We start from the raw sequence: 22271 nt of genomic DNA, 5'->3' as shown, positions 1-22271 counted from the left end.
ATGAGTCATTTCTTTCATTTTAATGAAACGGAATAAATATATTATTCATCGTGTTTTGTATTCTCTTTCCATCTGAGATGAAGGTCTAGAGAACATTAGTATATACCACATAAGTGAATAGTGTTTTTCGCGCGCGCTGATTGGTTAACTCAAAGGTGATAAGCAAAGTACTATTCACCTCCACTTCGGTGAATAATTGTTAAATGCATGGGTGCGAGGAGATATCAAGAAATTTGTCGACAGCAGTGGCGGTTTCGGCCACGAATGATATTGAAGCCACGAGTATAAATAAGATCGGTGAATAGAAGATTTCAAAGCCATTTCAAAGTCTGTATTTAACATCAATAAGGTGGTGAAACCGATTAGCAACGCAATCAATCTTACAGCAAGATCACAAACAGGAAGACCTTAATATAAAAGTGGATGGTGGGTTTGTAGCCTCCCCTCCAACAAGACCGAAAATGCCCTCCTGAGTAGTGTTCCAATTTCGTTCATTGTGATAAATTGAAATCGCAATTGATATCCATCGGTCTGTATGACTTAAAATTTATGCGGAAACGTTTAAAAGTACTCTAGAATACGAACACATAAGTCCATCTGTTCGTATGACTAATAGATCACGCTCAATCCCTTTATAAATAGAGCTCGTCATGGTATATTGTAAATTTCGCGTTTTAACCAGAAATACATTGGGAGAAACACAGTTTATCTGAAAAAAAATTTTAATTTACAAAACGAAGAAATACATGTTATAGCTTATGTTGAAACCATAACCTGCCAATCGTCTGGAGGGCTAAGGAAAGCTTAGTTGTCTTAAAAAAAAGAGCCGAAGGACAATAAAAATATAGTGCTTGTCAATACAACAGTGCAAATAGGTTAGAAAAATTAGAGTGTAAATATTGTACTGAAATAAGTTCAGTCAGCATACGTGTTTGTCTTAGTGCTATTTTTGTTCTCATTTATTCAAAGTCATGATATACACGACTATATCAGCTCTGCTGTAAAATCTAAATAAAAGAAATATTATTTAACAATTATTCCATGAGCGCGTTAGCCGAGTTGGCTATAACTATCACATATCCAACAAACACGAATGGAATAATTGTATTGTTAAAAAAAAACACCCGAAGAATATTAATACCAATACTTGAGCTGCCATATTGATTTTGTGGTCAATGGTATACGAGCTCATATACCATAGCCTGTTAACCAATCAAAAACTTATAATTAACAAATAAAGAAGCCTCGACTGTGCTCTGTTCTGTTGTAAAGCACGCAGGAAGCGGCTAGAGCACGAAAGAAGTGTAGGGTGAAACGCGAGCCGTAGGCGAGTGTTTCTCCCTACTTCTTGAGTACAGTCGAGGCTTCTTTATTTGTTTTATAATTAAGAGAGGGTCCATATGAAATCCATGCAATATTAAAATTTGAGTCTACATCGACCCTCTCAGATTTCCTTTATATTTTGCATGGGGCTACATAATGAGATGATTATGCTGTAGGTAAAATATTATCGCAAAATTCTTTAACGTGTGGAAGATATCGTGGTCAACGTGCCCATGGTCGGTTTTGAGCCAAAAAATACCTAAATTTTGACCCATCTTCCGACCAAAATATCTCTGCAAGAATTGAAGCTTCCCATATAAAAATTCCACTGTAATTAGTATCACCTAGTACAATTTAAATGATATCATCAAGATTTTTCATCGCTCTCACGTTTAGTAGTAAACCTATTTTAAAAATAAGGTATTTCGGGCAATGCGTGACACTAGAGATTTTAGGGTAAAATTACGTTATAATATCGCCGATGCGGCGTTATTCTGATGGTTCCATTAGCCATTATTTTGTAAAACATTTACTAAATAATAAATTAAAGTCAAAAAAGTATGTTAAGTTCAATCGGCACGTATGATTTTAGCGTACACAAATGTGCTACATGTGAGCAAAACAAAAGCAAAGTTCTGAAAGTTTTAGAACGAGTTTCATAACATGATGGATAGGTCGGCTGAGGACGTGAGAAATACCGCTTACATAAATCCAATAAACCTTTTAGCATCTAAAGTGGTTCGTGATGTTAATTATCCGGCTATTTAGTGCCCATGAATACAGACTTACAGCGTGAGAAAAGGTAAACAAGCCACTTGACATGTTCATCATCGATCGAATTCAAGCGTATCTTCACGTGCAGATTGGAAAGAGAAAACGTCGCTCACTCCTGTCTACCTGGTAGTTATAATGTTCACAAACAATTCTGCAAGGATTTAGTTTCCACTTTTCTCGTAAGCGATGGCCTCAGTACTTCACATTTTCATAAGCCTGGTAAGTTACTTTTCACCCGGGCGCCATGTTGTTTTGGACTAGTACCCAGTCTCTCAAGACTTGCCTCAGTGCTCGATCGAAACGCTGGAATGGACCATTGTTTTACTCGAAGCGTAGTATAGTACAGTACAGACGATTTCTTTCCGTGGCGCTCTCTGTCCAAACAATTTTTCCAGCTGCATCTTTCTGCAGACAATGATTTTTGATGTCTTCAAACAATTTATGTGGGCATTTTGCTATTGCAAACAATTTTTTTTTCAGGATTTTTGATCCCACTTGGCCACTCCTCCAAAAAGTAATGAACATTGCTTCCCTAACTGAATGTTTGATTTATAGTGTGGATGTCAAAACCATTAATGCCAATTGAAAGGTCTTTCAAAGGCCTTGTTAACAAAATCGAACGACCGCGCAGTTCAATTTTGTTAATAACGCGTATAATTACATACCCAATTGGACTTCACTCAATCTTTATACACTGGGGTTATATCCACCATCTCTCTAGCTCCTGTTCGTACCATATTGCAGATCAATGTGATATATGAAAAAGTTAAAGTAGCTTATACACAATATTACTTTCAAATTAATGAAAACACTAAGCGACAAATCGCTTCGTGTGTACTACTTCAAAAAGTCCCTGCAACAAGACGCTTGTTCGGTGCACCTGCAGCGAATTTGGAAGAGGGAGAATGAAAACTAGTTTTTGAATTCAATACATGAAGCTCTCTCATTGGTTAGTTTACATTTTGTCGCAGAAGTGCACACACGCTGCGACAAGGCTGCTTTCACTCATTTTGTCACTGCGATCAGTCGCACGAATTTAAACTGGTTTGAGTTCGTGCCTGGTGCAGCCTCGCCCTCGTGGATCATGTCTTTCGTGCGCTGTCGACATGTCGTCATGCTGACGCGTATATTTGCATTCTTGCTCGCTTGCTGCAAGTAGTTTCTTTTTCGTTGCTCTCAGCCTTCACTATATCCCTCTTTCTTTCATCCGTGCTCTCCACTGGCTTCGGGCAGTGCGACTTAGGGCTTTCCACAAGTTGCTCGAGATTTCCCAAAAAGTTGCCCGTAATATCTCAAAAAGTTGCTCCAAAAATCCAAAAACGTTGCTTCATAGTTGCTCGAAAGTTGCTCCAAAAAATCCAAAACGCTACTTCTAACTAAAAGAATTTTTTTCTAAATATATGCTAATTTCCCTTTGACAGCAAAAGTATCTAAATAACATATTAAAGGGAATATTATTTTGTTAAGTAACAAGGATTCCTTTAGCTGGGAAAAATCGTGAAGATATTGATGACGTCAAGTTTGCTGACGAGTTTTGTAATGTTTTATACAGAATGAGCCGAATGTTGAAACGTCTTCAGATGTCCCTCGAAAGTCTTCGGAAACGTTCGTTTTGCCTTAGAACAGCATTCGTATAATCTTCGGAAATCTTCGGTCTGGAAATTGCTCAAAATGCAACAAGTTGCTCGAGAGGAAAAAAGTTGCTCCAAGGGGGAAAAAGTTGCTCGAAACATGAAAAAAGGCCAAAAAGTTGCCGAGCAACTTTACTTGTGGAAAGCCCTAGTGTGACTCAAAGGGCCTCGATGTGGAGCCGTTTTCTATAGCAACCGTCCAAGCACTTACCTCTCAGTCGGGTTTCCGCTTTCGCCTCGGGGCCACTCCGATGGTGCCTCATTTCTTTTCATTCCCAGCCAAACCCCGCCTTCAATCCGTTGCGTAGCTTAACAGACATTAACGACAGAGGTCTCGATCCCTGGCGCAGAATAGAAGGACCGTAGACTCTGGGAGCGAGAACGGATCATTCCATCTCAAGTCTCCGGTGCATGCGCACAATTAAACCGGAACCATAAATGGCCCAGAGGGCAGAGGACGGCCCAGTTCGGTCAAGGCTGACGGAAAATGCGCAAGTTCTTGGAACGAAATTTAATATCTAAACTCGTTTATCAACCGCTGGTTTAGGGGAACGAAGACCCTGGGAACAAGGATCCAGAACAATTTCAACAAATTTGGAATCACCTGTATCTCTGATAGTGCTCCTACTGATTTCCTAATTTAAAGCTAGAATGACGGACCGACGTATCGACGGAATTAAATATTTGTATAAGTGTAGATCAGCGTGCCTTTTTACAACTCATGATTCGTCTTTGTCTTGACCAAGTTGTTGAAAGTTCGTTTTCAATGACACTCATAATCATACTCTTTTGTTCTATTTTATCTTTCCTGTAGGCAATCCTTAGAATAAATGTAAATGAGTGAAATACTGTAAATGATTTAATAAACGCCCCACTCTCAAATAAACGCCTCCCCCTGAGGTGTAAAATTTGTATTAGAGGCCTCTACTAATAAACGTCCCGTGTCTAATAGACACCCCTGCTCCCCCCATCACCCCCCCCCCCTCCCCCTCCTCAATAAAAAAAGAAAAAAATATATTCGCCTCAAAATTCAAGTAAACGTTTCATGGAGTAAAAAACATGCAATTTTCTTTAGTTAGTTAATTGATTCACTCGGACATCGAAGGGACCAAAGGAGCTAGCTAGCCAACATGGTTAACCCCGATGCGATGACGATGAAGACATCAATATCGAACAATCTGTGAACGACATCTTTAGGCTTTGCATTAGAAAAGATTAGAGTAGTCTCCTACTCACAAAATCTGTTTTCTATCTTTATCCGGGAGCAAACTACGCGTCATATTTACATACCGTATTTACTCGAATAAGCGCCGCCCTCAAATAAGCGCCGCATTTGGGACCAAAAGGTTAATAAGCGCCGCCCCCGAATAAGCGCCGCAGTACCGATGCGGCGCTTATTCGAGGAATTCCGTTAAACTAAAAAAACAACACTACAAAGCAACTCTAAAGCAAACTTAGACATTTCTTTCCTTCAAAACGATGTTTTGCAGTTCAGAGTGATTGTTTTACCGCTCGCCCATTAGTTTTCTATCCAGCATTCTACCAATATGTGGTTTTGTAAATGTTGTGAAGGCCACGAACTTTGCCAGGACAGCTAGCGCCACTTTTCTCTTCAGCAAGAGACGAATTCTGACAATCAAAAGACGCTATTTTTAATCACTGTTAAATATTACATTCTTTGAGGCGTCCAAATTTTAATTAAGCGCCGCCCTCAAATAAGCGCCGCCCTCGAATAAGCACCGCACTTGAAAGGCGAAAAATTTAATAAGCGCCGCGGCGCTCATTCGAGTAAATACGGTACTTGTTTGTCTATTTGTTTCGTTACAGTTAGAGTGAAATCATGGGCTCCTGGTGAAATGAATGCCCCTTTTCTACTAAACGCCTCATATTTATTTAAAACTCCCGCATGTACCCCTTAAATTAAAAAGCCCTGGCGTTTTTAAGATTATTTACGGTTAGTCGGTATTAAAGGCTAATTTTTCGATTTCAGATTTTCAAAATTAAAAAAGGTGGAAAATTAAAGCCATGGCGATTTGTGGCGTATTGGATCATTTATAGATGACTCAATACATATCCTATGGCCCCTGAATGTCAGGTCCTTCTTGAAAGCACATAAACGAAGCCATGACGATCGCAATATGATCTGAGTCAGAGTGAAATTTGAGACATGAAATTTGAGATAAAATTCACAAGTCGGTCTGTCACGCAATCAACTATTGTCGGTGTTCTTCGAAGAACGACAGCACCAAAAACCACTTGTGCCGCAGATTCTTACTGGATGAAAACGATGACTACATAATTTCTTTGCAGTGGAAACATGTTTTTTATATGTGAACAAAACACGCGACCGAATTCTAAAACAAGTCGGTTTTCATGATCGGTGGATATTATATTTGATGCCTCGCCGCCAACTTGTTTTGATAACATCTGTTCTTAAATTACTATGGTGCTGGCAAATACGGCAAAACGCAGCTTACACACCAAGAGGGCGATGCCAAAAACCCTTGAAGGAAATGACTTTTATGCAGGTCGGTATGACCTTTGTGTTCGTTTGAATTTGTTTAATTTGCTTATTACCAGCCAACGACTTCCAGTAGTTAAAACTACTAACGATTTAAAAGTATTTTTATGAAAAAAGCTTCATAACGATGTTTTACTTCTTATAGCAACATTTTATTTAGTTTATATTTTACAAACTCTGAACTTATCACGATTTCCGTGTTGAGCTCATTTGCATATTGTCACGAAGTTAACACCATTTATTGATGCGAACCTGTAATTCCTCTTAAACTTAACAGAGATTTTATTTGATAAATAGGGACACCATTTCCTTGGCAATCTATTGATACTTTCAAATTCGATCGAAGAAACGCCGCATGTCTACAAACAACGACTTTTGAAACCCGACTTTTTTGATACGAATTGAATAAGGAGATTTGGAATTTTGCTTTCAGCCAAACGGAGCAAATGACACAAGTTTACTGAACGTTTTTCTATTGTTCGGGACTTGATTTGTCTTATGTACAAGTTTCGTATCATTTCTTTTTATATTTAGCTTGTAGCAGGGGATCAAACATGGTAAATATTTTTAGGTCAAATTTAAGTACTTTCCACTGTCTGACAGTTTGATTGACATTTCTCCAAAACAATAAACAATTGAACCAAAATATTGCACATGGTTAATGTACTAGTGAAGTTACACAAGTGTGCCAAATTTGAGGGAAATCGGTGAGATGCGCTGTAGACTCGCCTGCATGGTTCTCGTGCGGACTCACTCTTAAGAAATTCATTAATTTCCCCACGAATTCGCGCAATTATTTTCAAAACAAACTTTTTTCAAACGAATAGAAGTGGCGTCAGCGTACATCTGTACTCTGATAAAGTACGCAACAATTAGCCAATCACAAAACTTGTTAGAATGGTTAAAAGAATTTGATTGGTTGAATAAGACATCAGCTGTCAACAGCTGTCAAACCAAGTTTGAAACCATCAAAGTTCAGAAATCCACAAGCTGAAAACGTCAAGTGGAATCCGAATTTTAACACGAGTCCTTGAAGTTCTTAGGACTTTTAGTACAACACAGGATAGAAAAGTAGACTGTTCAATGAAAACCGGCTGAATTCTGGCCCATGAAAACTTGCACGTTGTTAACTTGACAACTAGAAAAACAAATTGCTTAAAGCTTGTGGCCGGTACTTCACAAAATGTGGCCGTGCGGCGTGTTTCGCGAATCATTTACAACCATCGGATTCAAGGGAAAAATTAGAGTCGGCTGCTGTGAATGCTGTGGCCTTCCACCTATCGCACTGGAAAGGATATAGGAACAGGATTGTCTTCCTGAATTGCATTGGAGGTTTTTAATTTCTGGACGTCTGCTTCTGGAATGACAGGTAAACTTGTGTTCGATGTTTTCTTTGTTTTCGCGCTTGTTCAATTTTTTCTAACTTTGCAGCAGCTTATTTGAAGCTTGAAATTCAACCCCTTTTGCAATAAAAATTCCTAGGTTTAGGGGTGAATTGTTTAGGTGTCTCTCGATAGCGTTGCGAAATCCAAGAAGCGATGACCTCGAGTAAAGTTCACCGTCTTTTGTTCGAGCTTCGGCGTAGAATTTACCGAGGTTGTTGTCTAGCTTCTTTGTTGGTCATTTTGTGAAGGCTTTTGGCAATTTTTCTTTCACGGCACCAAGCTGTTTTGAAAACGCCAGAAAAAATTATTCAGTATGTGATAAGTCTGAGTTGTGTGTGTATTCGCTAGCTAATTTAGTTTTCTGTTTTTTGAATTGCTGTTTGTTTGTTTTATTTGTTTTTTTACACGAAAATGTAGCTGTGCGTGTTTAATCTAAAATTCCGTACTTCAATAATGTGAAACTCATATTCAAAAACTCAGATAGCCCATTTTGTACTATCTTTCGTGTTTTTCGTTTCTGCTTTCGTTATAATGTCTTCAATTTCGGCCTTGAGTTGTTTACAAATCTTTGGTTGTTTGTTTTGTTGTTAAGCTTACTTTTCGGCTCGGTGTTTTTTCCGTAACTTGTACCGAAATTTCACTTTCTATCGCCGTGCAATTTGTGCTGTTAGGAACAGGACGTTTTAAATTAACTGACGCTAAAATCTCGTTTTCATTCTCGTTTTTCCAGGTCAAAGAAGATGTCAGGGTCAAGACAAAACCCGAGAAAGACGTTCGGGAATAGTGGTCGGCCATATTGGGTCGATGGCGTGACATTTCCTCCGTACATCTGGACTCTGATAAAGTACACTGTTTCAGCCAATCAGAGCGCGCGTTATATGAAAACTTAATTATAAATTGCAATATACCATTGCTAGTTTTTTATAATATTATATTAATAATATTATATAACTGAGATAATCTTTCATGTATTTGATCTTTCTGCGATAGTTCAAGTATAGATATTTCATATATGCACTCTTTTCATCTTTTACGGATACAATACAAGCTCAGTTGGTATAACACTGTATTTGTATACAGGTCATGGGTACGAATCCCGTTCATGCCTGAATTTTTTTAAGAGTTTATTTTCAAAACAGCATAACAATAAATTATGTATTATTTCAATTAACATGGGAAGTAACATCAATGTAAGAAATGACTGTAAACAGTGCTTAACTCTGAACAGCTTTTTATCATTTCTTGAAACCTTTTATTAACGTGAACATGAAAAGCAATATAAGAACACCTGCAAAATATAAACTTCAACAATAGGACAAGGTTATTAACATACGTGCAAGATAATATGAATCATCATTATCTGAATTATCACTCAGTGCATAAATAATATGAATAATATGAATAATCACTCACTGCATATGAACTGCAAGTTTTATGTTTACATTCTGTGCTGTTAAACCTTGCCGCATTCTTCAATAACTACATATTTTAGACCCGTTTTATCAAGGACACAGTTTTTTATCTATCATGTCAGATTAATATGTTTCTCGTTTCTAAACCAAGTGTAACGCCATCATGTCTTTCCACACATTACCACCCATCGACAAAACCAATTCTGACAGCATGGGAAAATTAAAGTTTGTCTCATTTGAACCTAGTTATATGGTCTATCTCCTACGAGTCTCGTATAGCACATTGATAGAACGTCTGACGAATGTACGGAAGGATTAAGGTTTCACTTCTGATAGGAAAACTGCGAATTTTTTTTTTCTGACTAGCCTGTGTCACTTCTGAGCCGATTAGCATCATTTCTCTCACAATTTCATAGTAATCAGTCCACTATTCTATTTAAGTAATACGCAATATTCCCTTTACTATGCTCTTTGCCAAATTGCGAATCTCACGATATCGCCAGCAATAAACAATCGGGTTCATTGAAGAGTTTAGGATAACCAAGAACAGCGAGACCTGATAAGCCGCTAAAAATGGTACTCGAAATCTATCCACTATTAGCAAAATTGTGCAGCAGAAATATGGAACATAACACGCAAGAAAAACAACATAAACAAACAAAGCGTTAATGGCCGACTTCTTTTGTTGGAGAACGTCCATTGCTTGATCCTGATGAAGCTGACGTTGGCTTTGAATCTGATTCTGATGATATCTTACAGTTTTGTAAAGGTAAATATATGCCACAGTTGTCACAAGAAGGCCACAAAATAAAAGAACATCGGATACCCTGTCATTGTTATTGGGAAGTGATATGTGTATGGAAGCAGCAACACCACTTGTTAACCATAAAGACAGCAAGGTAATTGAAACACGTTTTGGAGTCACAAGTTCTTGATATCGGAGATGAAGGAAAATTGCGAGGAGTCTATCGACAGCAATGGCGATTACATTTAAAAACGATGCACAAGACAGAAGAAATAATGAAAAACTTACGACGAGTACAACTGTTGGAGTCGTGCATAACAAGTCCAAGTTATAGTCTCTTCTTGCTGCCACGTTTATCATGACAGCGAGTGTTACACCAAACATCGGTTGCGCAAATAATCCCATTGTAAGATCAGAAACCGCAAGACTTAGGAACAGCTTCTTCAAAGTGTCGGGTATCGATGAGGCCTTCCACAAAGCACGAATGACAAGGAGATTTCCAAGAATTGCCACAACAGAAAAAGTCAAGATTAACACACACAGAATTAACATTAAAGTTCCATGATGAAGTAGAATTGTTTTAAATTTCCCCAACTGTTGTGCGCAGAATTGAGCAACCATGACGAGCTTGAGAATCTGATATTTTTTTTTTTCGCTTCTTTTATTTGAGGTTAAAGCTGTTCGTTTGTCTGGACACAGAAACCGCCGGCCGACGCAAAAATTTACAAAATATCACCCTTTCTCTAATTTCCTCTTCCAACTGTAAAAGACAATAAGCTGTCAGTTAGTTGTTATCTTGCCTGTTCTGTTTCCATAATAAGTAAACAGCTTGGGCCTGGAGTCATTTTTATGTTAATATCAAATATTTAAATATTGATAATGCTTTCTCAGTAATTAAGTAAAAGCTTTTATTAGGAACCGCTTCGCCGATAGGAGAAATTTATATTTTTCAAATTAATGAGCTTGAAGTGTTTCTCTTCTACTGGCGCCTGGAATACAACGTCCTCCACATCTTTATATACCAGCTGCAGACATGTTGTTTTTCCAATTAACAATAAGACTATAAGCCCGACTTTTCTATGGGCGAATATTAAACGAGGCGCAGCTGAGTTAATGATTGTCCCTTAAAAGAGCAACGTGCATGCAATCGTGTTTTATCTGCGAAAAGAAAACAATGGGAGAACCAATCAGAATCGCGGATTTCCAATAATAAAGAGTAGTTTATTACCTTAGGTGTCTAATGGCTAAGAGTCGTGTACCCAGTGAAATGAATATTATATTGTCACAATCTTTCTTAAAGGTTTTTTTTTTAAGAAAGAAGCCAGAGTCTCCTGTAGCTCTGTGGTGGCGTGTCCGATCGGTTTCCGGTAGTTGAAAGGATCGAGTCTTGTTGAGAGTCCCCTCTTACCGAGGGATGTGGGATCTGCAGAAGAAAGACTAAAGCCTGGTTTTTACTAGCGACAAAAGCACAAACACAATCACAGGCATAAGTAGTTTGTGCCAAGTGAAAACGAACGTCCACATAAGCACAAGCACTAGCGTAAAATTACGATGTTTCCTAGTCTGAAGGCTCCGTTCTCGAGTTCGTTCTCTCGGCGAATATTACGGGAGAAACTCTCAGGCGTCGAGTGTTCTTGTTTTGTCTACTTTTGTGACAAAGAAAGCCAAAGCGACTGTAAAAAAGGAGAAAAACGAAACATTTCGAGCTATAGATATTATTAAGGAATGCGCATTCATCTCCATATCTCTCGCTACTCGAGTTCCGCAAGGCTTGTGCCTTTTTGTTTTTTTGTCTACATTCATCCGAACAACCTTGGAAAACGTTGATCAAAATCAACCGCGGCCTCTGCGACTTTGTTCAAATGCTGGAACGAGTGCCTTAATTGGCTAGACACTGCCAAACGTATATAATTTTCTTGTGCTTATGCGATGTTTTGTTTTAACACGAACGCAAGCACAAGTGCAAGCACAATAAATGGAAACATTTTGATCCTTGAGCTTGCGTCTTTGCTTATGCTTGCGTCCAAGCCGTCCAATAAAATAAGAGCTGTTATACTTGCGCTCATGCTTTTGTCTTATTCTTTAAATTAGTGAGTATCGACGAGGCACAAGTATAAAAAGTAAAGTCTGTGTCCGAGCCATGAGGCTCATACAGCCGGAGCTTATCCCGGTTTCCGTAGCATTAAGCGACTAGGAGTATTGCTACTCCCCCCTGGATGGGATGCTAGTCCATCGCAGGGTTACCCCCCAGCAGTAAATTCGCCGGTTCCCATTTCTACACCTGGGTGGAGAGAGGCACTGTGAGAGTAAAGTGTCTTGCCCAAGAACACAACGCAGCGCCCCGGCCAGGCCTCGAACCCGGGCCGTTCGACTCGGAGTCGAGCGCGCTAACCATTAGGCCACCGCGCCTCCCCAAAGTAGTATAAATCAACAAATAAAACATTTATCAAGAAAAATACATCGCATCGCACGATCGCGGCGCAAAATGCATTCCAAGTTAAAATCTATCCCATTTGACTTCTTAATTGAAGATTAAGATTGAAGGAGAGAATAGACAAGTTAATTGTAATATTTTTTTATTTCCGTTTGTAGATTATATAATACTAGCATATACAGTTCACAGCACAAGTTGACCATGATTAATTAAAACAACGTTTGCGCATGATCTGTGAATGTTTTGTGAAAACGAAGCATCAATAATTAATAGAAAACACTGATGTAGTAGACACCTGCAGAATAGAACGATCGACAGCATGACAAAAGTGTGAGACGATGGACAATCAGTCATAAGAAAGAAAAATGGCAAGTTTTCACTTACAGCCTTGTCCAATTAACGATAAAAGCAATTTTTTTATTTAAAAAAGATAGCAAGTTTTCATTTAAAGATATATCGTGTAATTAAAGATTTTCGGTCATCATCATTAAATTTATGCACATTAATGTGCAGTACCTATTTTGGCAAACACACTTTATGAATTTTAGCCGGTCAAGGTGATGCAAATTACGCTCTTTGCTGTGCTTTTCATTATTTCGCGAATCTCGCGGTATCGCCAACAGTAAACGAGCGGGTTTAACGAAGAATTCAACAGAACTAAGAAAAGCGAGGCTTCGTGTGCTGCTTGAAACGATGTTGAGGGAATATCTTTATATAACAACAGAATTGAACAACATAAATGTGGCAAATAACTAACAAGAAAAACAGCATAAAAAAACAAAACGTTTATAGCTGACTTTTTCTCGCGGAGTACCGCCATTGTTTGACCGTTTTGTAGTTGCCATTGGTTTTGAATCTGATTCTGATGATACCTTGCAACTTTGTAAATGCGAAAGTAAACCGCAGCTGTCACGAAGAGACCAACAAATTCAATAATATTGGACACTCTTGAATTTCTGTTAGGAAGTGATGTGAATATGGAGGCAGCTATGCCACTTGTAAACCATAAAAACACCAAAGTTATTATGACACGTTTTGGCGTCACAATCTCTTGATATCGGAGATGAAGCGAAATAGCGAGAAGTCTGTCCACAGCAATGGCGGTTACATTTAGGAACGATGCACAAGCCAGTAGAAAAAGGAAGAAATAAGCTGCAGATAAGATATATGGACAGTAGAATTCGAAGTTAAAGTTTCCACTGGCTGCCATATTTAACATCTTCGCTAAGATAACACCAAACATTAGTTGAGCAAACAGTCCCATGGTAAGATCAGAGACAGCAAGACTCAGGAACAACTTCGTCAAAGTGTTGGGTATCGTCGAGGCTTTCCACAAGGCGCGAATTGCAAGGAGATTTCCAAACGTTGCCACGACAGAAAACGCCACGATTAACACGCACAATGCTAACATAAATGTTTCATAACGAAGTACGAGCATTTTATATTTTTCTAAAAGCTGAGCACAAAACTGGGAAACCATGGCGAACAAGAATTTTCTCTGAAATCGTTCAAGTCAAAATTTGTTTGGCCGTCCGCTAAAGAATAACTGATCACATAGTATACTGATTATCAGATTTCTTTTTTACCGAAAGACAGCTCTCGTAATTGTCTTGCAAAATTTTTTTCGCTGACAACCAGCTGCACTGAGGAAGTTGTTTTCATGCCCGTTCTAATTAAACATCTTGGGCTTGAAGTCATCTAATGCCTTAATGTTTAATTGCCAGAATATTAATAATGGCTCTTTAGCAATTAACTTTAGCTCTTTTTTGCTGGTAGCAAAAGCTGATGTTTTTCTTATAATTAAAAAAAAATGAAGTGTTTTTCTTCAATTGGCTGGAAAACAAACTCTTCTGTGCCATTTTATTCCAACTGTCGACAAACTGTCGCGTATTTTTATTGGGAAGTGGTTCGCTCCGGGACAAGATATGAAAGATATAATCCCTCAGCTAACTTCGTCCCAATTTACTTAGAGTTGTATACTCAGTGAAATAATTATCTTGCAATCATCAGTTTTTTTGAAGGTTGCTGCCGTGGGATAATTTATCCAGTTAAGATAACTTTAAATTTGAAATTCAAATTGCCGTGCGAGCGTTTGAACTGCGTTTATCCGTCTCTCCGCGATGTTTAGTGTCATAGATGAGTCATTAATGTAGCCATAATCGATCTATGACAATGGTGTTTAAATAACTCAAAACAATTCTACGAAAATTAAGACACACAATTTTCCAGCTTTTATGCTTACGCTTATTGCGAGCAAACAAAAATAAGCTGGCAGACTAATCTTCTTTCAGATATCCCACTGGTATGATTGAAATCAGAAATCCATAAGAGTTGAAACGTGTAACGCGCGCGCAAAGCGTTTGAATATTCATTTTGCTAAGTACCATATTTGGAAACACGAAGAATTTGCACGCGAATGCTTTATACACGTTATGACACACGCAACATAATTTTTGGTTTTGCGGTAAGTTGCTTGAATTTCGACCTAAACGCCGTAAATTTTTTACAGAAACTAAAGAAATACATAATGTAACGAACGCTATTTATAAGTTTTGTTTGCGTGATTGCGTGATTGCGTGATTGCGTGATTTCCGTTATTATGCCGATTAATACCTCTTTGTTTTCGAGTACATACTTTTGTAGCCACAAACGGAAAGTGTTAGTTCATTCTCTCGATCCACAAGACACGTGTTAGTCGCACAACATTAGAAAGAAAGATAGACTGATCGAAGGATTGTTGTAAAACCGAATGTAAGAGCGGGGAAAGAGGTATGTGATCTATTTTGTAATTGTAATATCTTAGGACCGTGAAATTAATCGAAACGAATTACGTCGAAAGCAGATTTATTACACTCATATAAATTTATGTTGTTTAGAATTGTCATTATGCACGCCCCACGTGCTCAAGTAAAGAATCGTTTTAATTAAGCTTAGATTTACTAGTAATAGCCTTTATTTCGCCTATTGTATTTCAGTTTTTACGAAATTTCAAGTTAATAAAGAAAGCAGAATCGATAGATGCTTGGAGTTTCCGTAATATAAAACATTTCTCCGTCGCGGCGTTGGTAAATAGAACTTTGATAAAACAGAAAGAATGATGTCAACGTCCGCCCCGTTACACATAAAGTGTATCGAAGTGAAGTTCTCCAGACTACTTCAAGAAGATGAAACAGGAGAATTAAACCAAATTTAACCAAGCTTGTTCAAAAACAAGATTACGCCATCGAGCGCGAGCTAGCGCGCGCTGTGAATTCAATCCAAATGTAGCAATTGTGATTGGTTAAATGTTTCTCGTGATTTTCCAAATATGGTACTTAGCCTAAACGAATGTGCAAACGCTTTGTACAATGCGAATCATAGGGAGTTACACGTTTCAACCCTTATGGGTTTCTGTTGAAATGGAATGAATGTGGATCTGGAGTCAGTTACCGGGAAACGAGAAAGTCAATAATTACTCCAGAAAATTGATAGTATAAAACGAAAATACAGCAGGTTCCACAGTCAAAATTTTCTAAGTGTTTTGCCGTTTCTTTAAAACAATATGAACTGAACTGCACATCCGAGAGTTTACCGATTTGCTAGCGGCGCGTAATTAATTATGCATGGTGAAATAATCTTCACCATTGTCAGCTATTGTCTATTGTCTTTTAATAGGCAAATGAGCCCCGGTTTTTCAGGGTGCGTAGCCCCATTTTATAGTGTGCCTCCGTATTTTACACAATGAAGCGGCACAATATAATTAGCATTAAGCTTTGTGAAGATGAATCGGTGTTTAACAAGCCTCGTAGATCTCGAAGAGCAGGAGTATTTTGATTATCATGACACTTATTTGTATCCTCTTTCCATCTGACATCCAGCCAAAATTTTGCCCAAATCCCAGTTCCCAGCCCAAATGTTACCTGAAATCCCATTCCCAGTGACAAAATCCCATTCCCAATGCAGATATTACCAACACATAGCGGTTTACATGCAATCTACAATCCCAAATTTTCTGCTGGATCCCTAGATCCAAGTTTTCTGACATAATAATTACTGTTTTCTTGAATCAATACAGATTGCAATCTAATGCATTTCTAGTTTACAATTTCCTGCTGTTTAGTAATTTCCCAACTCAACACGAGTCTCTCGTAGCTCAGTGGTAAGACCGCCCAACCGGTATCTGGGCGGCCATGTGTTCCACACTCGTGGCATATTAATCTTTTCAACGTCTTCTTTCTGCTGATCGTCTGGCAACGTTTTCAGGGGAACGAAATGTGAGTCAAATTCTACTTTTTAAGCTTTCTGGTTATATATCATCCTTTAAGCTCAGCCTCATTTTCTTTTTAGATACCATAAAAGTGCCAGTATGTAGCTAAAAAAAACTTCATTTTAGACCTTTTTGAGCAAATGCCATCACATACATTTAGTTTAAGTTTAATTTCAGATCTACAAAACAAAAACCTGCCAGATTGTGACTTAAATGGTACATTTTTGGCTCTCTGGTGATATACAACCACCTAGACCAGATCAAATTTTACTTCAGATATCCAAATATATGTCAGTTTGCAACTTAAGATGTACAATTTAGGCCTTTTTGAAGATACGCCACCACGTGGATTTAATCTAAGTTTAATTTCAGATCCACAAAAAATGCCAGATTGTGAGTCAAATTCTACTGTTTTGGCTCTCTGATGATATGCCATCACTTAGGCTAAGCCTCATTTTAACTTCAGATACCACAAAAAGTGATAGTTTTAAACTCAAAATCTTCATTTTGGAACTTTTTGAAGAAACGCTGCCACGTGGATTAAATCTAAGTTTAATATCAGATCCACAAAACAAATGTCCGATTTTGACCTTTATGGTACATTTTTGGCTCTCTGGTGATATTTCACCACACACACCAAATCCCATTTTCACTTCTGATACCACACAAAGTACCAGTTTGTAACTCAAAATCTTCATTTTGTACTTTTTTGAAGAAATGCCACCACGTTCATTTAGTCTAAGTTTAATTTCACATACACAAAAAATGTCCGATTTTGACCTAAATGGTACATTTTTGACTCTCTGGTGATATGCAACCACCTACGCCAGATCTAGTTTTCACTTTAGATATCCTAATAAATGCCAGTTTGTAACTTAAAATGTAAAATTAAGGCCTTTTTGAAGAAACGCCACTACGTGGATAAAGTCTAAGTTTAGTCTCAGATCCACAAAAATATAATTGTCCCATTTTGACTTAAATGGTACATTTTCGGCTCTCTAGTGATATGCAACCATCTACATCAGGTCCCATTTTTACTTCAGATATCACACAAAGTGCCAGTTTGTAACTCCAAATATTCATTTGAGATCTTTTTGAAGAAATGCCACCACGTCAATTTAATGTAAGTTTAATTTCAGATCCAAAAAATCACTGCCGGTTTTTGTCTTAAATGGTACATTTGGCTCTCTGGTGATATGCAATCATCCAGTCCACCACGTGGATTTTGCCTAAATTTAATTTCAAATCCGCAAAAAATGTACGTTTTTGGCGCTCTTGTGACATGATTCCACCTATACCACGCCTCATCTTCACTTCACGTACCCCCCCCCCCCCCTCCCCGACAAAAGTGCTAGTTTGTAACTTAAAACGTAAATTTAATGCATTTTTAAAGAAATTTCACCAGGTGGATTGAGTCTAAGTTTAATTTCAGATCCAAAAAATGACAGATTTTGACTTAAATGGTAATTTTATATCCTCCAAAAAAATTGCCAGATTTTGACTTTTCTCTCTGGTCATATGCAACCACTTAGGCCAGATCTCATTTTCACTTCAGATATCCAAATAAATGCCAGTTTGTAACTTAAAATGTACACTTAAGGCCATAGTAAATAATACTGATCCTAGCTGTAGGCAGGATGCGTGTCACATATCAACCTCGTAAATGGCCCAGCTCACCACGAGTCTCTCGTAGCTCAGTTGGTAACTTAAGCCTAATTAATAGACTTAGATACGTTTTAGAAAAGGGGAAAGCCTCCTGGTTTCTGCACCATAAAGCGGCCGTGAGTATTTCTACTTCCCCTGGTTGGGATGCTAGTCCATCCTAGTCCACCCCCCGCCCCCTCCCCACCAACCTTTTTTCGCCAGTACCCATTTATACACCAGGTTGGAGATAGGCACTATGAGAGTTAAGTGTATTGCCAACATAGTGACCCCGGCCAGGGATCTAACTCGGACCGTTTGATCAGGAGTCCGGCGCTCTAACCTTTGGACCATCGCAACTCCCAGACACGTTTTTACTGACGAATGCGGGAAAGAAAAACTCCCAGTTGATGCGTGACACTTTCTAAATAGTACTATAAAACAAAAACAAAAATAAAAGAATGGTGCAAAAAGTGTCATTTTGTGTAGTTTACAGAAACGCTTAGCTTCGGGCATACCCCTTCTTCAGGGTGAAACCGTTTTCCGTTTTTACTACTTGTTTAAGAGCATTTTATCACTAAACACAGCAATATATTATTCTATATTGACTAATGTAATTTAGGAGTAATTGATTTATTTTATGTTTGCTAAATTCTTAAAAGAATTTTATTTCGTGACTGTGAGTGAATGAATTTCCTTCGTTTTTGTCTGCAATATCTGCCGCAGAAAACGTCAAAACTCGCGACGAAGCCGTATGCGATTTCAACGCGTATGTCACATTTCACAAGCTTAATGATAAAATACAAAGGCGACCCTCAACGATTTTGCCGCTATTAAAACGCTTCTCTCCCCCGTCAGATGGTCTTACGATTCTGAGACTGTACAGGCTGGCAGTCGTCTGAGCCTTGCAATAAGATTTTGTTTTTTGAAGAGAAGATATTAAGTGGAAGATTCCACTCGTTTCTCTATCTCTCTCATATCTCTTAGCTCTCACATCTCATATCCACCTTTATTAAAAGTCGATTGCGGATATTGACGAACCCAAAGTCTTGCAAGTCCAAAAATGTTCTTTTGGGTAGCGTTCCAATTTCGTACATTGTAATGAAATGAAATCAATCGATATCGATCGGATTATATGAGTTAAAATTTATATGGAAACATTTAAAATGACTCTAGATTACGAAAACATAAGTGCAGCTGTTGTGTGACTCATAGATCAACCTCATTATTTTAATAATAGAGCTGTCATGGTACATTGTAAATTTCGCGTTATAGCCAAACAAATATTACCACAAACACAATTTGATCGAATTTGAAGGAAATTTTAATTTTGCAAAACTGTCAAGTGCACGTTATTGAGCACACAGCTCTTTAAATATATTCACTTGTATATCTTCATATTTTACAGTCATATTTCTACTCAGGGTGTACAGCACTGCACAGGGTCCCGTTCATGCCTGAATTTTGTCAGAGTTTTTACATCTATAAACATAGGAAGCAACATTAATGCGAAAAATGGTTGTAAACAATGTTCAACTCAGAAAAAGCTTTTAAGTATTTGTTTAAACCTTTGATAAATGTAAACATTGCATTGCCTGAATAAAAATTAATTTTCTTACCTGAAAGGCGATAAAGGAACATCTGCAAATTATTAACTTCAACAATATGAAAAGATAATTAACATAAAAGCCAGATAAAAAGGAATAATTGATCATAGCATATAAACGGCAAGTTTTATCTTTTAAAAATTTTATGCTTTTAATGGGTCCGGATAATCTGCGAACTAGCGAGCCATTCGTTTAGCCTAGATAGCACATTGGTTAGCCTAAATAGCACATTGGTTAGCCTAAATAGCACATTGGTTAGCCTAAATAGCACTTCGGTTACCCTAAATAGCACTCTGGTTAGCCTACAGCTAGCTTAGGTAGCTTGCTGTTAGCCTTTTATTGGGATTAGGGATTTCTGGGACGCATGGCTCTCGAGTCATGTGAGTCATGCAAGCCATTCAGGTTAGCCTAAATAGCACATTGGTTGGCCTACATAGCACTCCGGTTAGCCTAAATAATACTCTGGTTAGCCTACAGTTAGTTTAGGTAGCTTGCGGTTAGCCTTTTATTGGGATTTGGGATTTCTGGCTCAAATGGCTCGCATGCCTTGCTGGCTCGCATATTATCCTATCTCCTGTTAAACCTTGGCGCATTCTTCAATAACTACACATTTAAGTCCGGTTTCTATTAAAGAAACAGTTTTATATATGATTAAAATGTCTTCTTTCTAAACCAAGTTTAACACATACCTTCATCTCTTCCCACACAATCCCACTCATCGACAAAACTAATCCTGTCAACATGTGGAAAATCAAATCAACGAACTTTACAAGAAGGCTGAAAAACAACCCAATAACAAGCAAACTATCAACGAAATCTATCATGTTAGATCCCGCTTAAAAAATATCATGCAACATAAGACGAATGGTACGATTCTTAGAAGCAAAGTCAGGTGGCATGAGCACGGGGAACGAAATACGAGATATTTCTATGGTTTAGAAAAAAGAAATTTTGAAAGAAAGACAACTACAAAATTGAAACTTTCAGACGGCAGTTTTACTAACGACCAATCAAAAATCCTACAGGAACAAACACACTTTTATAAAACTCTCTATACATCAAATAAGCACAGATCTTCGACTTTAGACGAACCTCTCTGCAGTTTCACAGAAAACATCATTCCGTTAGAAAATGACGACATGTTATCGTGTGAGGGAAAAGTGACACAAGAGGAATGCTTGAAAACTTTAAACGAGTTCAAAAACGAAAAATCACCAGGTACAGATGGGTTACAGACAGAATTCTATAAACACTTCTGGAAAGAACTACACTCCGATATGTTACAATGTTTTGATTATGCCTACGATAGCGGAAAACTATCGATATCTCAAAGACGGGGAATTATTACACTCATCCCGAAACCGAACAAAGACACCACTGTACTCGACAATCTCAGACCAATATCTCTTCTTAATACTGATTATAAAATTTTAACGAAAGTCATTGCAAAACGGCTAGAAAAGGTTCTTCCAAAAGTTATTAACCCCGATCAAACCGGTTACATCAAAAACCGGTATATTGGTGAAAATGTTCGTTTAATTTCTGACATCATGAATTACACAGACGAGAACAACATTCCTGGAATCGCCCTTTTTATAGACTTCAAGAAAGCTTTCGATACCATTGAACGGGAATTTATTAACAGCTGCCTTAAAAAATTCAATTTCGGACCTGACATTCAAAATTGGGTCAAAATTTTTTATAACAATGTTTCAAGCTGCGTTCTCAATAACGGATTCGCATCAGAATTTTTTACCGTAGAAAGAGGTGTAAGACAAGGTTGTCCCTTGTCCGGACTATTTTTCGTAATTGGCATAGAAATACTCGCAAGGGCAATTAAAAACGATACCACCATAAAAGGCATCAATGTAGGTGAGAAAGAAATTAAAGTTTCTTTATATGCAGATGATACCACTGATTTTGTACGTGACCTGGATTCTGTTGACCACCTGCTAACTCTACTTGATAAGTTCAAAAACCTCTCCGGCTTAGAAATTGACACCACAAAGTCTGAAGGAATGTGGCTTGGTCAATGGAAAAATAATGCTGAAACTCCTTTTGGCTTCCGCTGGCCGCGGGACCCAATAAAAGATCTTGGTATTTTCTTTTCTTATGACACAAATAAAACTAACGAGTTAAACTTTGCAGAGAAAATCCGAAACTTAGAAAAGACCCTTAACAGTTGGAAAAGAAGAAATTTAACACTTTACGGGAAAATAAACATTGTTAAAACTTTCGGACTTTCTAAATTAATCTATAACGCCTCTGTTCTTGTTATCCCAGAAAAATTTATCAAAGAGATCGAGAAATTAATATTCAACTTTATTTGGGATGGAAAACCCGCAAAGATAAAAAAATCAACTATCATCGGTGAGAAAAAACACGGCGGACTCAAGATGACTGATTTTGACATAATGAATAAAGCTTTAAAAGTCGCTTGACACACTTGTAAATTAGGAGTTGTGGCACAAACCGTGACAACTCGCTCGGCTCGCCCAGGCTCGCCTCGCTCCTTGTCACAATTTGTGTCCACAACTCCTAATTTACAAGTG

General features: G+C 37.9%; 2 protein-coding genes and 1 long non-coding RNA gene across 3 annotated transcripts; 1 reads left to right on the top strand and 2 right to left on the bottom strand.

The window, feature by feature from the left end:
- Positions 1-9434: 9434 nt before the first annotated feature.
- On the bottom strand, positions 9435-10585 carry LOC144648561 (melanocyte-stimulating hormone receptor-like). The gene has a single exon (XM_078508090.1). The coding sequence runs from the start codon at positions 10410-10412 to the stop codon at positions 9483-9485; it is 930 nt and encodes a 309-aa protein (XP_078364216.1). The 5' UTR covers positions 10413-10585; the 3' UTR covers positions 9435-9482.
- Positions 10586-12377: 1792 nt separating this feature from the next.
- On the bottom strand, positions 12378-13663 carry LOC144645019 (histamine H2 receptor-like). The gene has a single exon (XM_078504540.1). The coding sequence runs from the start codon at positions 13661-13663 to the stop codon at positions 12770-12772; it is 894 nt and encodes a 297-aa protein (XP_078360666.1). The 3' UTR covers positions 12378-12769.
- A 1156-nt stretch (positions 13664-14819) lies between these two features.
- Positions 14820-15240, top strand: LOC144648553 (uncharacterized). The gene is made up of 2 exons (XR_013569710.1): positions 14820-14852; positions 14889-15240. It is a non-coding gene; the product is annotated as an uncharacterized LOC144648553 (long non-coding RNA).
- The last annotated feature ends 7031 nt before the right edge of the window (positions 15241-22271 follow it).

This window comes from Oculina patagonica, chromosome 1, assembly GCF_052425735.1.
Source record: "Oculina patagonica isolate OP01 chromosome 1, crgOcupat, whole genome shotgun sequence".
Classification (NCBI taxonomy): Eukaryota; Metazoa; Cnidaria; class Anthozoa; order Scleractinia; family Oculinidae; genus Oculina; species Oculina patagonica.
This window is presented reverse-complemented; position numbering and strand designations above follow the sequence as displayed.